The sequence below is a fragment of the Gracilinanus agilis genome, chromosome 1 (genome assembly GCF_016433145.1).
Source record: "Gracilinanus agilis isolate LMUSP501 chromosome 1, AgileGrace, whole genome shotgun sequence".
Lineage (NCBI taxonomy): Eukaryota > Metazoa > Chordata > Mammalia > Didelphimorphia > Didelphidae > Gracilinanus > Gracilinanus agilis.
Genome location: NC_058130.1, coordinates 741,190,611 through 741,212,123, shown reverse-complemented (window position 1 = coordinate 741,212,123; position 21,513 = coordinate 741,190,611). Strand labels below are relative to the sequence as shown.

The following is a 21,513-nucleotide window of genomic DNA, read 5'->3' as shown; positions in this document are numbered from 1 at the left end:
AGGGTAGGCAATGGGGGTCAAGTGACTTGCCCAGGGTCACACAGCTGGGAAGTGTCTGAGGCCAGATTTGAACCTAGGACCTCCCGTCTCTAGGCCTGACTCTCAATCCACTGAGCTACCCAGCTGCCCCCTATACATATATATTCATTTACTGTTTTTTACCTTTGAGGTAGATGCCCAGTACTTGAATTCTGGAGTTGAAAATATGAAGTTTAATAATTTTAAAGAGAGACTTTGCAAGAATCACTCATCATTCCCATTCTATACTGTCCCTCTATTTGGGATACATGTGTGTATATCTTCAATTTATGTGTCCTTTGTGTGCATACCACAATATTCATAGTAGCATAATTTTCTTATAGCAAAATAATGGGAAGAAAGTTCAGAACCCATTGACTGGAGAATAGCTAAATGAATAATAGTATGGGATGTTACTGTGCAATAAGAATATAGAGAATATGGAGAATACAGAGAAACCTGGGAAGTTTGGTATGAACTGATACAGAATGAAGAAAACAGAATTAGGAGGGCAATACATTGACTAAACATGATGGCCCCAACAATATAACTCCATCCATCCATCCATCCATCCATCCATCCATCCATCCATCCATCCATTCATTCATCCATCCATCCATTCATCTATCCCCTTGATTGTGGTTGAACTCAGACTAAAGACCATCAATGTGGGTTCCAGAGGACTGAGGAGTATGGCCGAAGGAATGCTGCATTTGGAGACAGAGGACCTGAGTTCAAAGCAAGCCTATACCATTTACTGCCTGTGAGGTTCTAGGCACATTACTTCATTTCTCTGGCCTAGTTTTCCTCATTGGAAAAACAAGGGAATTAGACTAAATGTCTCCTAATGACCCTCACAGCTCTAAATCTTTGATCTTATGATCCTTCCCAACTCTTAAGCTAATGTCAGATATTGCTCCCCCTAACTCTCATGTACTCTATAATCTACCTTAACTGGTCTTCTTCTTCCTGTTCTTCATACAGGCCACTCCATTTCCCATCAAATTCTGTGCTTTTTCCTGGCTCTTTCTTATGCGTGGAATGCATCCTCCCCCATCACTGCCTCATAGAGTGTCTTTCTTCCTTTAAGAGGCAGTTCAAGCCTATTCTTCTGCATGAAACCTTTCCTGATCCCTTCAACTGCTAATGTCTTCCATCTCTCCTTGACTACTTTGTATATATTTGCATTTATTAACTTCATGTTTATTCTCTATTTTTACTAGGTACCTCTTGTCTACCTCATTGGAATGTAAGCTCTTTGAAAATATTGTTTCTTTCTTTATACTTGTATCCCCTGCATCTAGAGCAGTGCCCAACACATAGTAGGAGTTTAATAAATACTTTAGGATTCTGTTCTTTCTCTTAATGTGTGATGTTATGAAAGATGGAGAAATATACTCCATTCTCTTGGAAGAGAGGTAAGAGATGACAAACACTACCAGATGTAGTCATGGTGGCAATGAATTTCACATAATGGGGAGGGTTCTACAGGTAGGGGTCAGCTGTAACAATATAATAAGACAATCTTATATTGCATTCATTACTAATATAGTAATAAAACATTATTAATACAATACAGAAAATATTATGTTGTATTATTATATTCTTATAGATAGAAGAGGCGTTGGAGCTCATCTAGTTCAACATCCTCATTTTACAGATGGAAAAATGGGGAAATGAAAGACCAGGGAAGGGCCATGGTCTTTCAGTTGGACCCAGGTCCTTTGGTTCCCGATCTTTCTGGCACCTCACAGTGTACACTGACAAGCCTGGGGTTCCTCACATTTGTTTCCAGCTTTGCTCTTGGGAGAATCGGTCTGTGGTTCTGAGAATCTCTTGCAGCACCTTATCTCACACCCCGTGTCCCTCCCCATCTGGAAGGAATGAGCAATATGCTACTTACGTAAGCAGCCATGTCTCTTTTCAGAGAGTAAGTCCCTTCCTATCACCAAGAGTCGCCTGGCTGCTGACATCCTGATAAGTGAAAGTAGCTTTTAATCTCCACTTCCTAGCACTCATGGATCTGCCCAGACTAATTTTCAATCAAGAGAGACAAAGTGTGAGACTGTCCACCTGTTTATAGAATTGCCAAAGGCATCAGCTGTGAAGATGGAGTTTGACAGACTGGCATTAAACACTGGTCGTGTTACCCCTCTGCCCTCCAGGAGTTTGAAAGGAAATTTTCTCAGCAGAGCCTTTGCCTTAAATAAGGGCTTACCAAAATGTGAAGAAAAGGAGAAAAAAATGTTCCAAGTTTCTCTTTTGCCTGGAGGCATCCACTTGTTAGTGTGTGTTGAGGTCCAACATCCTTTGCAAAGATTGGTATGTGTATCCATACCCGTGAGAGTCCCCTCTACTAATGATTATACAGCCTCTATTTTAAGCTTTTTAGGGAGGGGGGGGGGCTCTGTCCCTTCCAAGGCATCCCATTCCACTTTTGGATAGTTCTACTTGTTAGGAAGACTTTTGATGTCAAGTCTAAATTTTTCTATTTTTAATGCTCCTCCCACCTTCCTATTGTTAGAGGTAGCTTTTTAAAAAAAAAATCATTGTTCAGGGGACAGCTGGGTAGCTCAGTAGATTGAGAGCCAGACCTAGAGACAGGAGGTCCTGGGTTCAAATCTGACCTCAGACACTTCCCAGCTGTGTGACCCTGGGCAAGTCACTTAACCCCCATTGCCTACCCTTACCACCCTTCTTCCTTGGTATTGACTCCAAGGAGGAAGGTAAGGGTTTTAAAAAAAATCATTGTTCAGTCATTGTGGTCATGTTTAATTCTTTGTGACCCCACTTGGGTTTTCTTGACAAAGATCCTGGAGGGGTCTGCCACTTCCTTCTCAAATTTATTTTACAGATAAGGAAATTGAGGCCCATAGAGTTAAGTGACTTGCTCATGGTCATACAACTAATAAATGTCTGAATCTGGATTTGAACTCATTACTTCCTAACTCAAGGCCCAGCAATATATCCACTGAGCCACCCAGCTGCCCTACTGGTAACTAGGTTGCTCAGATAGACCATTAAACCTGGAGTCAAGAATACATTTAACCTTTGTTTGCTTCCCTTTTGTTATTTGTGAAATGGGGATAATAATAGCACCTACCTCACAGGGTTGTTGTAAAGATTAAATGAGATAATATTAGTCAAGTGATTCATTAATCCAGTGCCTGATATGTAGTAAGTATTTAATAAATGCTTAGTTCCTCCCTTCCTCTAAATGTGCCTTTTGTGGGGGGTAAAACTGAACAAATTTCTTTCCTTTTCCACATGACAGCCCTTGGAATACTATAAGAGAACTATCACCTCTCATTCTCCCAGATTCCCCAAGAGGTTAGTTTTATCCTCCAGGCTAAGTGTGCACATACACAGGATATACCAGGAATTCCCCCAACAAAGAAGATGTGTTCGAACAAGGAGGGGCTGATTATTTAGTTGCATGTCTAGGACAGTACTTGGTATCTGTTGGGAATTTCATCATTTTATTAAACCCATAGTTCACAGGTCCTTTCCCCTTGATATCAAGCTTAAATCTGTCTTTGGTCCTTACACCCATTGCCATCCTTTCTACCCTCAGGGTCAAACAGAAAAAGCCTAATTCTGTTTCTTCCCTTCCCTTCAAACACTTGAGACGCTTATTATGCCATCCTAGAGTTTTCTTTTCCCTGGGCCAAATTGCCCCAGCACATTTGATTCTCATATGGTATGACCTTGGGATCCTTCATAATTTTTGTAACTCTACCTTATCATGGGTGTCTTCCTAAAACGTGGACCCAGCACTGAACAGAGACTCCAGAGGGAGTCTAGAGGACAGTAGGATCATTTTTGTCCCACGTTCGGGACACCATACCCCTCAATGGAGTCTAAGATCGCATTGGCTTTTTTTAGCAAGACTTTGAAGATTGAATAGCGATTGGATAAGAGAAGGGGCAAATCAGGATCAGGATCAGTAGGAATCAGTGCTGTGTGAATTTGTCATACAAAGAGGCTCTTGGCCTTCATCTGGCATAATTTTTGACCAGACTTGAATCATAGGCTGGAAGGGACCTTAAGTGATCTTGGAATACAATGCTCCTATTTTACAGATGGAGAAACCAAGGCTAATATGGGTTAAGTGACCTGTGTAGAGATCACACAGTTTTTAAGTGTGTCTGAAACAGGATTCAAACACTGGTCTTTCAGAGTCCAGATATAACACAATGCACTATAACATACTTGCTTTGTTTTCTGGTTAGAGATGATTATGATATTGTAGTTTTTGAAGATGAAAAGGACCTTTGAAGCCATTACTTCTACCTCTTCATTTTACTGATGACAAAAGTGAGACCCAATGAGGTAAACTTAAATTGATCAGGGTCATAGGGCTTATAAGTGTGTCTGAAGCAGGATACAAACCCAGGTCTTCCTGACTCTCAGTCCAGTTCTTATATACAACTCCACACTTGCCTGATTTCCTCCTGCTAGGACTCTTCCCCCATGGTAGAAAAGTGATTAGAAACTAAAGCTCAGGAAATGTCACAAAGTGAAAATCCAGCTGTTTCAAGTAAGATTGATCCCAGATTGATGACAGATGTTTTCCATTTCCTTTTTTAAAAATGCCAATCTCAAACGCGGCTGCCACCTCCTAATGCTTTGAATTAGTACTGGTACAGCTGTGGCCATCGCCCTGTATTAATTGTGTAACTGGTAGTGGAGAAGATACAAGTTTTCCAGCTGTGTAATCATTAATTAACTTGGAGGCAAGTGAGTGACTCCAAGTTATGTTTATCTGCAAAAAATGCCCAACTCAGATGAAAGCAGCCCTTCCCCAACAGTATAAGCCCCTTTCTGGTCACTGCAGAATGCCAATGAGGAAAAGTCAAGAGAATGTGCAGTGAGAGGAACTGGGGGATTAGTTCTCCCATCAGCCACTTTACCTCAGGTGGAGATCAGTCTCAGGCATTGAGCATATTCCTCTTTAGGGAAAAATAGTGAAGCATCAGAGAGTGCAGAAGAGGCCAGTGAGTCTGGATGGAACTGGAATAGCTGAACCCTGAGGGCATTTTGCCCAAATGAATAATGATGGTTCAGAGAAGGGTCTCGGATGCAATAATTCCCCATATGGGGCATTCACAACAGAGCAGCAGAGAGAAGGTTGTTTTATATTTGACGCTATGCTCAGAGAGGATGGAGAGCATGCTATCTCTTCTCAGGGAATCAGCATGGCATGCCTGAACCTCTGAGTTTTTTGTTTCCAGAGGAGAGACCACGAAGGATGAAATGAGTGAATGGTTCAAGAATGAAGAGTCCATGTCTATTAGCTACTGCAGGGTGCTTCTAGGATGACCTTCCTCATGAAGTTATTTCTTTTATTTCCAACTCTGTCCCACCCCTAAATCCCAAACAAAGCCCCATGCTTCCCTGAAAGCTTCATTCCATAAAGGCTTTTGTTGCTAAAGAGGGACAAGGTGTTGGAGCGGTGATGGCAAAACTATGACACGCAGAGCCATTTTTGATGACAAGCAGCTGCATGTAGCTGCATACAGAGAAGTATGGGGCCACGTGCCGAGGATAAAACATTTGCTGTAGTGTAGTGTCAACACTGCACTATAAATGACAATTCTACCTATATTAATTTACCTCTTTTGGTTTATTAAATACAGTTATATATTATAATTATATGTTTTTGTTATTTAAACCATAAATATCATGAAATTATGTTTTTTTCTCAAAGTGACAGACCACCTGAGTTATGCTCAGTTTTTTGGTGAATTTTGATGCACCAAACTCAAAAGGTTGCCCATTATTGTGTTAGAGAGAGAACGTATAAAAACTAACCAGTTCCTACTGAAGGCTGGTGAATCTGAGAGCAGCAGTTACTCATTTCCATTCTTTCCTCATGTGAATTGACTTGGAACTAGAGTAACTTGGACAGAGTCAAAATAAACCATAAAGCTATATATTTTTGGTCATCAGCCAACAAACATTTAAGTGCCTACTATGTACCAGGCACTGTCCTAAGTGCCAAAGATATAAGGAATGGTCAAAACACTGTCTCTGCTCTCAAGAAACTCATAATATAATAAAGGACATATCTTTTTGTAAATGGAAGGTGAGCTCAGAAGGATGACACTAGAGAGCAGGAAAGGGGGCAGGACAGTAAGGGCAATGGATGTGTGTGTGTGTGTGTGTGTGTGTGTGTGTGTGTGTGTGTGTGTGTAATTTGAGCTGTCTTGAAGAAGTGCTGAGAAGCCAGAAGGCAGAAATGAGAAGGAGAAAGTCCTGAGTGACAGCCAGGAAAAACCGTCTGGGAGACAGTATCATGTGCTCAGAACAGCAAGGACAGTATTGCAAGAATATAGGATAATTAAGGTGGAACCATGGACAGAGCACTGGGATTGGAATTAGGAAGGCTCATTTCATGTATTCAAATTCAGCCTTAGACACTTCCTAGTTGTGTGACCATGGGCAAGTTCCTTAATCCTGTTTGCCTCAGTTTCCTCATCTGTAAAAATAGCTGGAGAAGGTAATTTTTTCCAAGAAAATCTTCAAATATGATCATGAAGGGTAGAACACAACTGGAAGAACTGAACAAAAGATAGGCAGCGGGGAGAGGTGTAAAGAGACTATAAAGAAACAAGTTTGGGAAGGAGTCAGGTTCTGAAGGGTTTTAAATCTCAGACTGAAGATTTTATATTTAATCTTGGAGGTAATAGCCCTATGGTTTATCAGTAGCTGAGTGGAGAATAGGTTGGAGTGGGGAGAAATTTAAGGCAGGGAAATCAGTTAGAAGGTCCTTGTGATAGTTTAGGTGAGAGGTGATGGCTGTTTGAATGCAAAGAAGAGGACATACACGAAAAATATGCAAATAGAAAATAACAAGGTTTTGAAACAGATTGGAGAAGTCTAGTGAGTTTGAGAAAGGATTTGAAGATGACTCTGAAGTTACAAGCTTAAATAACTGGGAAGCTGGTGGTGTTCTAAGCAGGAAAAAGGAAAGTTCAAGGCAGGAAATGCTGAGTTCTATTTTGGAAGCATTGAAATTGAGATGACTACCAGATATCTAGGAAAAGACATGCAAAAGGCAGCTGGTGATGTGGCACTTGGGAAAGAGATTAGGGCTGGATATAGGCTATTCCCAAAGTCTTGGTGTAGTTTTAAGTTGAACAGCTGAAATCTGTTTATTGATCTGAAAATTATCTGTATAGAGATGATACTTAAGTCTATGGAAGCTGATGAGGTTACCACATTCAATTAAAGCTTCTCTTCATAGTTGGCAGATCTGGTGGCCTTTTCCCATTTCTCATCCTTCTTAAACCATTCCAACCTTAGAGACTTAGTCATTCAACAAGACTTTATTAGGCTCATACTATATCCAGGCACTGTGTCAGGTACCAGAGATGCAAGGAAAGGCAAAACCATGATTTCATTCTTTTTTTAAACCCTTTCTTTCTGTTTTAGAATTCATACTAAATAGCATAGAGTAGGGGTTAACCATTTTGGTGTCATGGACCCTTTGGAAATCTGGTGAAGCCTATGGATCCCTACTTAGATTCAAGTTTTTAAATGCATGAAATAAAATATATACGATGATGAATGAAAAAATATAGTTATCAAAAGATACTTTTTTTAAAAAAATAGTGTCACAGGTTAAGAATTCCTGGTATAGAGGAAAAGAAAAAAGGACCCATTGATAGACCCTTGAATACCCAAAGTTATACAATAGGTGAAACTTGGAGGAAGATCCACCAAAGGACACTAAGAAGGATTGGTCAGATGGGTTGGAGAGGTCAGTGGCACAATAACCACAAGAAAGAGAGGGTTCAGGAAAAGGCCAATGGTGGTTTGTCATAGTTGTCTTTCCCATCAGAATGTAGATTTTCTGAGATAGCTGGGTAGCTCAGTGGATAGAGAGCCAGGCCTGGAGTTAGGAGATCTTGGGTTCAAATATGGATTTAGAAACTTCTTAGTTGTTTGACCCTGGGCAAGACACTTAACTCCAATTGCCTAGACATTACTGCTCTTCTGTCCTGGGACCAATATTGATTCTATAACAGATGGCAATGGTGTTAAAAAAAAAGAACCAAACCATATTTTTGCCTTTCCATGTTTACACCTTATCCAGTGCCAGGCTATAGCAGGAGCCTAAAAAGGTTTCATTGAATGACTGCCCTCTAAGGCTGAAGAGTGGTGAAGAAGGATGAGAAATGGGAAAGGCCACCAGATATGGCAATTAGGTCACTGGCAACTTTGGAAAGAGAGGTTTTAGTTGAATGTACTTGGTGGTGTTTGGTTTACACTTTTAGCCATTGGATGGGGAAGGATTTGTGGAAAGAATTGACTTCAGTCTACCTCACTTACTTCATTATCTTACATTGTTGCTTGGAAGTACCTGAAGCCTGGAGATTACTGAGGTTTATTCTAACCGAACTTGAACCTGTAACCTTCTGGTCTGTAGAAAAATGGTTCCTGCTGTAGAATCATCCACACAAGTTTTGACAGGCTCTGTAAATTGGATTTCTTCAAGGGCAGCTCATTTGCATCTAATTTAGCAATTCCATTTTGTTACCACAATCAAAGGCTATTCAGCTAAAATTCACTGGGAAAGTGTCAGTCAAGTATCTCTTAATGAGACCACTAAAGGTGGAGGAAGGGAAGGGAAGTCAGGTGCTTTTCTACTTTGTTGTAATAAGGGTTGACCCATCAGTGCAAGGCAGTCAACCACAGTGAGCCCCATTTATGCTCTGCAGACCTCTTCATGTTGCTCTGCAGAGGTACAAATAGTGATTTGAAGCCAATCTGCTGGGGTGGACTGTCATTAATTGCCTTGTCTAGGATAAGGTCAGAATTTTTCTCTGTGTGAATGGGTGTTTGTTCATTAATGCAGCCTGGATTTAGATAATATATCAAGAGTCCAAAAGGACACATGGGAGGGGAGGTGACATCGAAGACTTAGACTTAATTTAAATAATATCCAAGTTCTATTAAAAAATAAGGGCCATTATTGAAAACATGAATTGGGAAGGAAATTCTTTTTTTAAAATCCAGCCACTTGGAAATAGAATTGAACTCTGGTTTATCAACTGGGAGCAGCGAGGTCTCTTTTTTGTTTCCCAAAGAAATTGAGCAATTAATAAGAAGAAAACCTGAGGCAATAAAGCCACAGGGATCCAGAAGCACCCTATTAAAGAGAAATGATAGACAGAACAGCAGTGTGCATTACGTTTCAGTTTTGAACACCCAGACTGATGTGGGGAAACTACTGGTTTCTAGCTGAGTGTGTATAGGGAAGGGAGCTAAGACTGATGATTACCCCATCCCTAGAAAAGCTTGCCCATAGCGGTCTTTGATGTCTTTCTGGGGAAAAGAACTTTGTGAGGGTCACCTGCCAGGGCAGGGGCCTCCATTTCAGCTTGTCTATTCTCTCAAAGGGGCCATATTTTGTTCTCATTGGAAAAGTCATGATGGGAGCATCAAGAGGTCTCTTGGATGCTCCAGCAGACCCAAGGGTTTCCTAATTAGTAAAACTATAAATATAAGAGAAGCAAAATAGAGTGGAAAGAGTTAGGAATTTGTTGTCCTAGACTTGAGTCTGAGCTCTGAGCCTAACTACCTGTATGGCCTTAAGAAAACACTTCACCTTGCTGGGCCTCAGTTGTCTCATCTATAAAAATGAGAGGGTTGGACTACACGACCTCTGAAGTCCCTTCCGATTTTAGAGTCATGATTCCATATTTTATTTCCGTATTCATTTTTACCTTCACTTGCATTGCCTGATTTAAGGCAAACCCGAATCACAAAATCCCAGAACTGAGAAGTTATCTGGATCAGCTCATTCCTGAACAAGAATTAGAGGCAATGGAAAGGTATAGTGGAAAGGGATTTGGAATCTGGAACAGGATTCCAGGATGGATTTGTAATCGGAGTACCAGGGTTCAGATCCCAACTTTATCACCGCTATAACCCTAGGCAAGTCACTTTGTCTCAAGATGCCTCCGTTTCCTTCTCTATAAAACAAAGGAGTTGGATTAGGTGGCCTCTGAAGTCTCTTCCAGCTTTAGATGATGATCTTACAATTCTTGAAACAGCACTTCTGAGAGGTCTTCAGTCAGCTTTTATTTGAAAAGATATTTCTGTCTTAGAATCAATACTAAGACAGAAGGTTAAAAAAAAAGCAGTGGATAGAGTGCCAGGCTTGGAATGAGGAGGGTCTGGATTCAAATCTGACCTCAGCCACTTCCTAGGCATGTGACTCTGGGAAAGCCACTTAACTCTGATTGTCTAGCCCTTGCCACTCTTCTTTCTATCTTACAACCGATACTTAGAATTGATGCCTAAGAAGGAGAGGATGAAAAAAAAGAAACTATACAAGGGGGAGCCCACAGTCTCCCATGGTAGCTCACACCACTTCCTCTAAGTATTAGGAACTTGATATTGAGCTCAAATCTGAAAGGGCAAATTCTTCTCAATTGCTTCTAATTTTGGCTTCTGTGGCAAAGAACAGGATGCCCCTTCAAAGAGCTGAAGGCAGTTATCATGGTACTCCTCTTTACCCTTAGGCTTACCATCTCCATTGCATTTCATGTGCATAATGATAACAATAATAGGTCATATTTATATAGTCTTTCTAAAATGCTTCATAAACATGATCTCTTTTGGTCCTCACAATGATTCTGGGCTACCATCATCATCATCATCATCATCATCATTGTCATCACCATCATCATCATCATCCTCACCATCATCATTATCATTACTTCTGTTTCATATTTGAAGAAAAGAATAAGCATGGCATAGTGGATAGAAAGTTGAACATGAAACCAGGAAGATGGCTCAAGACCCATCTCAGACACATCCTAGCTGTGTGACCTTGGTCAAGTCCCTCAACTTCTTAGTTTTCCAAGCATCCTCTTCCTTAGTATAAGAAGCTTGGAATGGGAGGAGGTATATAAGCTCCTAGTCAGTGCCATGTATCCAGTGTTGTTCTTGGAGTCAGCCCCAACTTCCCGAGTTCAAATCTGGTCTCAGAACCTTCCTAGCTGTGTGACCCTGAGCAAGTCACTTAACTCTGTTTGCCTCAGTTGCTTCCTCTGTCAACTGAGTTTGAACAGGAAATGGCAAACCACTACAATATCTTTGCCAAGAAAACCCCAAATGGCATTACAAAGAGTCAGACATGATTGAAATGACTGAACAATTACAAACAACAAGACTTGATCCATGTAGAATAGGGCCAAGAATCTCTGTGCCCCCAGAAAGATTTGAAAATTGCAGGATTTACCCACCTTGCCCCCATGATGGTGATGCAAACCCAATTTTATTGCTTTTTAAAAAACCCTTACCTTCCACCTTAGAATCAATATTGTATATTGGTTCCAAGGTAGAAGAGCAATAAGGGCTAGGCAATGGGGGTTGGTTAAGTGACTTGCCCATGGTCACATAGCAAGGAATTGCCTGAGGCCAGATTTGAATCTAGGATGTCTTGTCTCTAGGTCTGGCTCTCATATCCACTGAGCTACCCAGCTGTCCCCAAATTTTTATTTCTTAAAAGACTAAATGTGTGGTTTTCCAGTGGAGGCTTAGAGTCTTTACTGTAACACAAGTGACTTACCAGTGAATTCTTAAGATCTGCCTGCCATGGAGAGGGACATTTTCTGGCATTAGACATTGCATCTATATGTATTCTGTTGCATAGAGTACATAAAATATATATTATATATAATATAAGATATTATAACAAAGTCCTTGTTGCGTCTCCAGTGTGTTGTGCACCATGAAAAGTGCATCTCTAGTCTTCTCTAGTCTTGTCTCCATGTCATAGCAGATGCTCATGTATTGGCCTTTTACTGATCAAACCAAATCCAGAATTCTTGCCCAAACCAACTTTCACATGCAGCAGATTGTGCCCATTCTGTTTCATTTCCTCATTTTCTGTTCTATGGTCCCATGCTTCCCTATGACATGCTTACCTGTGAAGACATCCCATGGCAAGGATATAGGATTGCTCTATCATCATCTTCTGCTCCCTGGTCCAAGCAGTAGCCACTGGCCTTGCTGTTTCTCACCTATGCCCAGGAACCAAAGGAAAAATTAGCCAGTATCTATCTCAGGCATGAGGCTACGAGTTCAGGATTCCAGGAAATGAATGATTATTGAATGAACGAATGAATGAAAATGAATTCACTGAATGAATTAAAAATATACCTATGATATTCTGAGCACCCTACTAGGTGCTAGGGACCAAATTCAAAAGCAGGACTAAACATATCCTCTAAGACAGTGATTCCCAATGGGGGCACCACTGCCCCCTGGTGGGTGCTGCAGTGATCCAGAAAAGTGGTGATGGCCACAGGTGCATTTATCTTTCTTATTAATTGCTATTAAAATTAAAAAAAAAAATAATTTCCAGGGGCTAAGTAATATTTTTTTTCTGGAAAGGGGGCAGGAGGCCAAAAAAGTTTGGGAACCACTGCTCTAAGAGCTTACTCTGGGAAGGGGGTGACAATACATACAGGGGAATGGTGGCCAGGGAGGGGAGTTTTGGTCTGGGTATTCACAGGCATGGTGAGTGGAGTCATAGAACAGTCTACTATTACACGCTTTACAATAGCAGTTAGGTGGATAGAACACTGGAGTCAGGAAGCCTTGTGTTCAGAAACTACTGTACAAGTTACTTACTTGCTGCCTGCCTCAGTTTCCTCATCTGTAAAATAGAAATAATAATAGTACCTACCTCCCAGGGTTGTGTGAGGATAAGATGAGATATTATTTATAAAATGCAATGCAAACCTTAAAGCATTCTATAAATGCCAGCCATATATACTATTAGCAATGGCGGTGATGATTTGATGACTTCTCCCAAGTTTGGGTTTGGGGACTTGCCTTGTTGGGGTAGAATATTCCCTTTCAACCCATACCTGTTAGTCCAAGTTAACTTGTACCCTTCACTGGGTCCCTCATTTCCCAAACCTCTCATGAGCTCTTGGAAGAATCAACCTTGGGTGGTCATTGGGCCCAGAATGTCCCAAGGAAAGAGGAAATACTGAGAGTGGGTTGGCAGAACAGATTAGTCAAAGATGAGCCCACTGACTCTAGAGAAATGTCTTTATGGAGAGAGTGAGGCATTTTTGACCTAGGACCCCGGGAAAGGTCCTCTAAGCATCCAGAGTAACCCTCATCATATTCTCTTACAACGATGAGGTTCCCATGGACAAGACATGATGGAAGTCTGCCCTATTTCCCTGTATGGATGGTAAATTGACAGAGCTCATCACCTCAAGAAGGGGTAAAGGCTGAGATGAAGGAAAGAGACTCAGAATAGGAATATATCATAAAATCATAGAACCACAGACTGAGCTGAAAAAGACCATGGAGACCTTTGAGTCCATTAACCCTATTTCAGAGATGAGTAATGGAGGCCAGAGAAGTTGTGACTTGCCAAAGATCACATAACTAACAATATCGGAGGCAGGATTTGAACCTATGTTTTCTTGACTCCAAGTCCACATTCTACTGTATATACCATGCAATTTGCAAATCTTCCACAGATTTAGCTAGATTCCTCAGATAGCAGATTAAAAAAAAACAACCTCTTACTTTCCATCTTAGAATCAATACTATATATTAATTCTAAGGCAGAAGAATGGTAAGGGCTAGGCAATGGGCGTTAAATGACTTGCCCAGGGTCACACAGCTAGGAAGTCAAATTTGAACCCAAGATCTCCCATCTCTGGGTCTGGCTCTCAATCCACTGGGCCACCCAGCTGCCCACTAGATGGCAGATCTTATTTGATCTTGCACAGGAAACCAGTTCCCAAATTTTGTCCATTCTTAGATATTGCTCCTTGGTTATTCCTCTCACGGCGCTGAGAATATAAAGAAAAAGCAGCAAGAAAAGTGTGATGATTTCATTCGCTGTGTCAGAGAGAATCAAACAGAGACTGCTGGACTTGTAGTAAGAAAGGCTTAATTCAAACCTTGCCTTTGACAATAATAATAATAATTATTATTAGCTATGTCATCCTGGGTAAGTCACTTAGCCCTTAGGTGCCTCTGGCAATGTCCTAGGGTCACTGATAACTTGCAATCTGCATTGGAGAGAGAATTTCCATAGTGTGAGCTTCCTAGACCACCAAAGCTACACCTCCTTCATGAATATCAGATTCCCTAGTAGGTTCTTGACTTGGGGTCCATGAAGAATTTGGGCATCTGTGAATTTGAATAAGAAAAAAATTCATTTTTATTTTCACTTATCTTTAATTGAAACTTAGCATTTCCTTCAATTATTTAAAAACATGATTCGGAGGAGTATACATGTTTCACGGGATGCCAAAAGGATCCATGACACAAAAATAAATGATAGTGAATAATAATAATACCTAGAATTTATATTGGGCTTTAAGGTTTACAAAGAACTTCACATGTTCACCCATTTCATCCTCACAACAACCTTGGGAGGTAAATGCTATTATTGTCTTATTTTACAAATAGGGAAACTGAGGCAAGCAGAGGTTAAATTATTTGCTCAGGGTCACACAACTAGTTAGGTGTCACACACACAAAGAGAAAAAAGGCAAAAAACTCCCAGCTGAAGGGTATTTATTTTCACTGTGGACATTTTATGGGAATAGAAGAGCTGACTTTTACTTTTTTTTGGATTAAATGGTGGGTTTGTTTGGGGGTGACAGTGGCCAGAAATACAATATAAATTAGTACACTGGTCATGTTTCTAGGTTTCAAAAGGCACTTTTTTATACCACTCTGTGAGGATGGGAGATGCTAAGGAGGCCAGCTTTGCCCAAGGGAGAATACATACCGACTATGGGAAGCCATATTTCAATAAGGCACCTACCTCTCCATAGGTGATGGTATTGTTATAGATCCTCATCTCAGGGTACACGTTCTCCAGGTACCACTTGAAACTGCGACACTGGAGCCTCTGACGTAAAGCGAGGCGCTCAGACACATCTCCAAAGTCCACTCCTGGGTTCTGTGAAATGGGAATTGAGATACAGGTGTCCCGTGTGCTAACCTTACAGGCCACATGATTCTCTTTATATAGGTCATAGACCTGAGAGGTTGCCTTGTCCACCTTTTTCTCTATATAGATGGGTTAAAAATTTTCTTGCTTGTCCTTTCATTTACTGACCTGTCAGCCAGTCCTCTCGCTGTCTCGACATTGTACAGAATGGAATGGGGGCTAAGGAGTTAAACAACAAAAGTCAACAGTAACCAGCTAATCTTGGCATCATCTAAAAGAGGTGACAGAACTGGAAGGATGCTCCCATTCCCAGCATTATTTGGATCTTTATGCTAGTCATATAATTTGGATTCGTAGCAGATCTTTTTTATTTATTCCATTTGGTACTCATTATCATCCTCTCTGACTAGATACTCTACTACTTTTTTTGGATGGAACTCAGTCATCTGGGTGTGAGGCATGATGATGAGGTAGATGGATTGAAGGCTAAACAAAATTTATACATAGAATTTATACATCCACACAGATGCTATTTGTCCCCTTCTAAGCAGCCCCCCTTCGGGGACTACCTATTTATTTCAACAAAGTTGCATGAGATCAGGACATTCCTGGAAACTCCTCTTTAGAAATTGCCTTTAGAAGTGACAGTATATTCTTCATAAAATCTCCAGAGGTAGCAAATCTTCCTCCAAAGTTGGGATTGGTTACTCTTAAATATGGATTTAAATCTGGGGAGTAAGGTCCTACTTGAGGATGTTATTGCAGTATGGAATATGCAAGGGATCCATGCCACAATCAATTAGTAAGCATTTATTAAACACCCATTATGTGCCAGGCACTGTACTAAGCGATGTAGATATGAAGATGAAGACACAGAGCCTGCCTCAGGGATCTTACATTCTATTACATTCTATTGGAGGAGTCAATGTGGATTCATAAAAAATATTTATACAAAAATAGATATTCTTGAAGGTTATGATATCAGGGCACAAGCCCTCTCAGACTCTCCTAGGATGAAAAGACAGGTCCTCCTGGTTCTGGGGTCAATTCTCTATCCACTAAGCCAAGCCTCTAAAATCTTTGTGTATATGTGTATACACAAATACATATGTACACATGCATATGTGTGTGCATGCATATATGTGTGTATTTGTTTGCAGAGATATGCTGGTAAGTGTTTAACAACAAGCTCTCTGAAAAAAAAAGCATGAACAATACCCTTTTAAGTTTAATATATATTCTGAGGATTTTCTCTGTAACTTCTTTAAGTTTAAGATATAAAAATCAGCTTTCACTTGTACAAAAATATTTATAGCCGTGCTCTTTGTGGTGGCAAAAAATTGGAAAATGAGAGAATGTCCTTCGATTGGGGAATGACTGAACAAATTGTGGTATCTGTTGGTGATGAAATACTATTGTGCCCAAAGGAATAAAGAACTGGATGAATTCCATGGGAACTGGAAAGACCTCTAGGAATTGATGCAGAGTGAAAGGAGCAGAACCAGGAGAACTTTATACACAGAGATGGATATACTGTGGCAAATCAGATGTAATGGAATTCTCTACTAGCAGCAATGCAATGATCCAGGACAATTCTGAGGGACTTATAAGGAAGAACGCTATCCAAATCTAGAGAAAGAACTGTGGGAACAGAAACACAGAAGAAAAATAACTGCTTGATCACATGGGTTGATGGGGATATGATTGGGGATGTAGACTAAGTGATCACCCTAGTACAAATATTAATAATATGGAAATAGTTCTTGGTCAATGATATATGTAAAGCCCAGTGGAATTGCTCATTGGCTTTGGGGGAGTGGGAGGAAGGGAAAGAACATGAATCATGTAACCATGGGAAAATATTCTAAATTAATTAATTAAATTAAATGGTCCAATTCTAATAAATAAATAAATAAAATCAGCTTTCAGGACCAGATTCTAGCATACTCCAGTATATGTGTGTATACACATACATACATACATACATATGTGTGTATATGGATAATACATACAAAATCAATACAAGTCATCTAATACAATATAGTCAGAAGGGAAGGCACTAGCTATTGGAGGGATCAGGGAAGCTTGATGTAGATGGTGGATGCATGAATTCATTCTTAAAAGAAGGGAGTTGAAAGGGTAATCTGTAAATAGAGGGAGTGCTGGCCTTGGAGTCTGGAAGACCTGGGTTCAAATTCTTCCTTTGATAGTTATTAGCTATATAACCCTTGGCAAGTTGCAACCTTCCTGGGGCTGCAAAAAACCTCACTAGAACTTGCTAGGTCATAGAAAGTTGAGATGGCCTTAGATGAAGGAGGTCCAATCCTGAGAGAGGCCTCCCTGGTTAAAATTTCAGGAACTTTTTATGTTTAGAACAATTTGAGACCTTGAAGAACAAAATAAAATCCTCCCCAACCTCCAGTATTTTAGCTACTGTTGTTCTCATCTCAACAGCGCCATCTTTGAAGAGACATTTCAGCGTGTCTGGAGGTATTGGCTTGTGGGAGTTCTGAACATGAGAAGCAGGTTTGAGTTTCTGCTAGTTCAAGGGGAAGTTCCCAGACTCCTGATCCCCTGGTGATGGCATCTCTAGTTGTTGCCTAGCCTTGGGCATGAGCAAGAGAACTTCATCTGATTGATATGGGAATGGGTAGCCAAGCGGCACTTGGATATACAGAACTTGGTAGGTCAGGAATCTTAATTCTTTATGCACTGCCCAACCGACCAGAGCATCATAAATTCCTGCTAGAGTATTAATGGGGAGGCTGTCATGTTGTACATTGTCTGAATCAGTTCATTTTATGGAAAACAAGGTTTTATGGGCTCTGCTGGGCTCTCTCTTCATCTTTGCTCATGGTGAGGGCATTTTTGACTGCCTCCCTTTATCTTTTTGGTCTGAAAACTCCAGGATATTAAAAACACGCAGACAAGAGGAAATCATGTTTCGTACTCCTCTTCTGAATTTCCCCGCTAGGTTGTTTGGCATCAAGCAAATTACTCAGTCAGGGCTTTTATCCTAGAGTGTGTCTACATTTATTTCCTTCACTCTCTCTGTCTCACTATTCCTTATGATCCGTGTTTTGCTGAGAACAGTGTGAAGACCTCAAGCAAATTCTGCCTCGTTCTTAGATTCATAGTCCAGATTTGTAGATGGGAATCATATGTTTTAGATCTGGAAGGGACCTGGGAGGTCAGGTACTCCAAATGTCACATTTTTCAGATGACTAAAGTGAGGCCCACAGAAAGTTATATTGGGGTTCAGTAGCAGAGCCACTATTTAAATCTAGAGTCCTCAAATTCCATTACATACTGCCCTGACATGCAAAGTATAGAGTCACAAGGTGGAAGAAGAAAATATGCTATTTTCAAGAAATATAATTGCATCTTGAGTCACCCCCTGGTCTTAGAGCTAATACTTTTGGGGGTGATGAGTCCTGATTCAAATTCATTCTCTCTTTGTAACTGCCTCTTCCTCTCTTCTCTCTGTCTCTTTTGCTCTATGTCCCTTCTTCTCACTATTCTCTCTTCCTAATTCTATCTCTTCCTCTCTTTATATCTCTTTATCTTCTGCCTTCCTTTCTATCTGTCTTGTGCCTTTTTTCTAGAGCTGTGTCTCTCTGTCTCTCTCTGTCTCTGTCATTTTCTGTGTCTCTGTCTAGCTCTTCTTATCTTTCTGTTTCTATCTCTTCCTCTCCATTTCTCTCTGGGTCTTGGTCTCTCTGTCTCCTTTCCATTTCTCTATCTCTGTCTCTGTCTTTCTCTCTCTCACACACATGCATACGTGCAAAAATATTTTTAGTATTGGAAGGAACTTCAGGGTCTCTTTCTGTCTGTCATTTTCTGTGTCTCTGTCTATCTCTTCTTGTCTTTCTGTTTCTATCTCTTCCCCTCTATTTCTCTCTGGGTCTTGGTCTCTCTGTCTCCTGTCCATTTCTCTATCTCTGTCTCTGTCTTTCTCTCTTTCACACACATGCATACACGCAAAAAAGATTCTTAGCAATGGAAGGAACTTCAGGGTTCATATAATTTAGCTTGTGTGGGAATTCCCTCTACAACAATCACAGAGAAATGGTCATTTAATCTCTGATTGAAGACCTCTAGCTGGAGAGGCAGCAGGGGTTCCTACTACTCCTTTAGGAAGCCTATTTCAATCTGCAGTAGCTCTAATCACAGGCATACCTAGGGTAGAGCAAATGAGGCTTTCTTCTAGATGCCAAAATGTATGGAGATCAAAAATTTTATTAAATGTATATATATATATATGTATATATATATAACTTCAGAAACTGAATTTAGAATTGTTCTTAATATCTCTAGCACTTAGCACACTGCCTGGCACATAGCAACCACTTCCTACCCCTTCTCTAAAACTCTTAGCATCTATCTCAGAATTGATCCTAAGTATTGGTTCCAAGGAAGAAGAGAGGTAAGGGCTGGGCAATTGGGAGTTAAGTGACTTGTCCAGGGTCATACAACTAGGAGGTGCAGATTTGAGGACAGATTTGAACCCAGGATCTCCAATCTGTAAGCCTGGCTCTCTATCTACTAACCCCCACGTAATAAATGCTTGTTGATTGATGGGTTACCACAGTTGGCAACAATAATTAGCTAAAAATAAAAAAATGACCCATCCCTACCTCTGTTAATAATATGCACCTCTGAATTCCCATAATAACTCATTCCATCCTCCCTCTCAGTTGTATCAGTTGCTTTTTTGTATTATTAAGCATTGAATTACAAAGTTAATTTGAAGGTGTGCTTTAGATTGCTTGCCTTGGGTACTAAAGTGGCTGGCTACAGCTAAACATTTCCCCCTGCATCATTCCTAGGTTTGTCTTTTTGCCACGTCCATTAATTGCTTTTAGTTCTGGGTTTGGCAGCCTTAAGGGGCTCTCCAGAATTGGAGATAGGTGAGCATCTGCTTCAGTTTCCCAGCTGTTGTCTTTTCAGGACTCTCTGAGTTTATTCAGGTAAATGGTGAGGGGAGAGGTAGATGGTTGAGCGAACTCCTGGAGGCGAGCGGAGCCTTCCTTCAGCCCAGCTCAAGAAGGAAGGGCTGGGATGCTTCATTTGCTCCCCCTCCCTCATCCCTCTCCAGCTTCTGCCCGTCCAGTGGGTGCTCACCGTCATGGGAATGTTCCAGGCCATGTACACATGAGACTTGAAATCGTCCATCCACACTTCGGCGGCTCTCAGGGCATTCCGCTTTGCATAGTAATCAATGTCGTTATTGTAGGGTTTCTTTGTGCGCTCAATGTGGGCCACCCGGGAACAGGGCAGCACCTCCATGCTGCCTCCACACTGCCACACCTAGGAAGAGAGGATGGAGACCTGGGCTGAGAACATGGCCAGAAAATCCTGTCATAGGTAAGAGAAGGGAGAGAGGAAATGCTTTTGTTTGATACATAGTGGCCCTGATTCACCACCATCTAGTGTTGCAATATGAGGGAAGCTAATTGATTCTTTTTTTTAGAATTGATACGGCATCTTGATTCCAAGGCAGAAGAGCAGTAAGGGCTAGACATTGAGGGTTAAGTGACTTGCCTAAGGTCATATAACTAGGAAATGTCTGGGGTCAAATTTGAACCCGGGACCTTCCATTTCCAGGCTTGGATGTGTATCCACAGAGCCACCTAGCTGCCTGAAGCTAGCTGATTTTTATAGGCATGGCATGTCACAACTAATTTGGAGTTTAGTAAACCAACTCAATTAAATGATAAACATTTATTTAATACCTCCTCTGTGCTGGATACTGTGCTAGGTCCTAGAAATACAAGGACAAAATCCTTCCCTCAAGGAACTTACAGTCCACTGGGGGAGACAAGATGAAAACAGATGTTGTTCAGTCATTTTAGTAGTGTCTGACTCTTTGTGACCTAATTTGGAGTTTTCTTGGCAAAGGCACTGGAGTGGTTTGCCACTCCTTCCCCAGTTCATTTTACAGTTAAGGGTTTTGACTTGCCTAGGGTCACACAGCTAATAAGTGTCTGAGGCTGGATTTGAACTCATGAAGATGAGTCTTTCTGATTCCAAGCCTAGTGCTCGATCACTGCACCACCTAGCTGTCCTTATGGACATAAATAAATATATGCAACATATATACAAAATTTAGAGGGAACTGAGGCCAAAAGGGGGTGGCCAAAGTCACTCAGGTGGCAAGTAGTAGAGGCAGAATTTGAACCCAGGTCCTCAGACTGCAAGTCCAGTCTCCTTTATATGATAACACTTTGCCTCTCCATATGTTCTGTCAGCCTAAAGTGTGAATCTTGGCCTCTTGATCCCCAAACCTTCTTTCATTCAGGCAAGCCTATAAGGGATAGAACATCCCCGAGGAAGTGAGAGCTGTAATCAGGAGTAACATAGGGTATAACCTGATCTCTTCCCAGGGAGAAGTAAGAACAAGTGCCATCTCTTATCTCTAAGAAGGAGATTTTGCCATCTCTCTAAGTTATTTATGTCTAATGTCTTAGGATCCCGAATGCTCACCTTTGATAAGTAACTTCCATGCTCAAAAACCTTCCCTAAATTCCCTCTGCCTC

At 40.9% G+C, this 21,513-nt stretch overlaps 1 protein-coding gene across 1 annotated transcript in view; it reads right to left on the bottom strand.

Annotated features, from left to right (window-relative positions):
* GALNT9 (polypeptide N-acetylgalactosaminyltransferase 9) overlaps positions 1-20,263 on the bottom strand; it is a 141,720-nt gene extending 121,457 nt beyond the window's left edge. The window contains exons 1-3 of the mRNA XM_044685389.1: positions 20,099-20,263; positions 14,846-14,983; positions 11,964-12,059 (exon numbers count right to left, since the gene is read on the bottom strand). Coding sequence (XP_044541324.1) covers positions 11,964-12,059; positions 14,846-14,983; positions 20,099-20,263 — 399 coding nt within the window. The remainder of the gene's footprint in view (positions 1-11,963; positions 12,060-14,845; positions 14,984-20,098) is intronic.
* Positions 20,264-21,513: the final 1,250 nt, after the last annotated feature.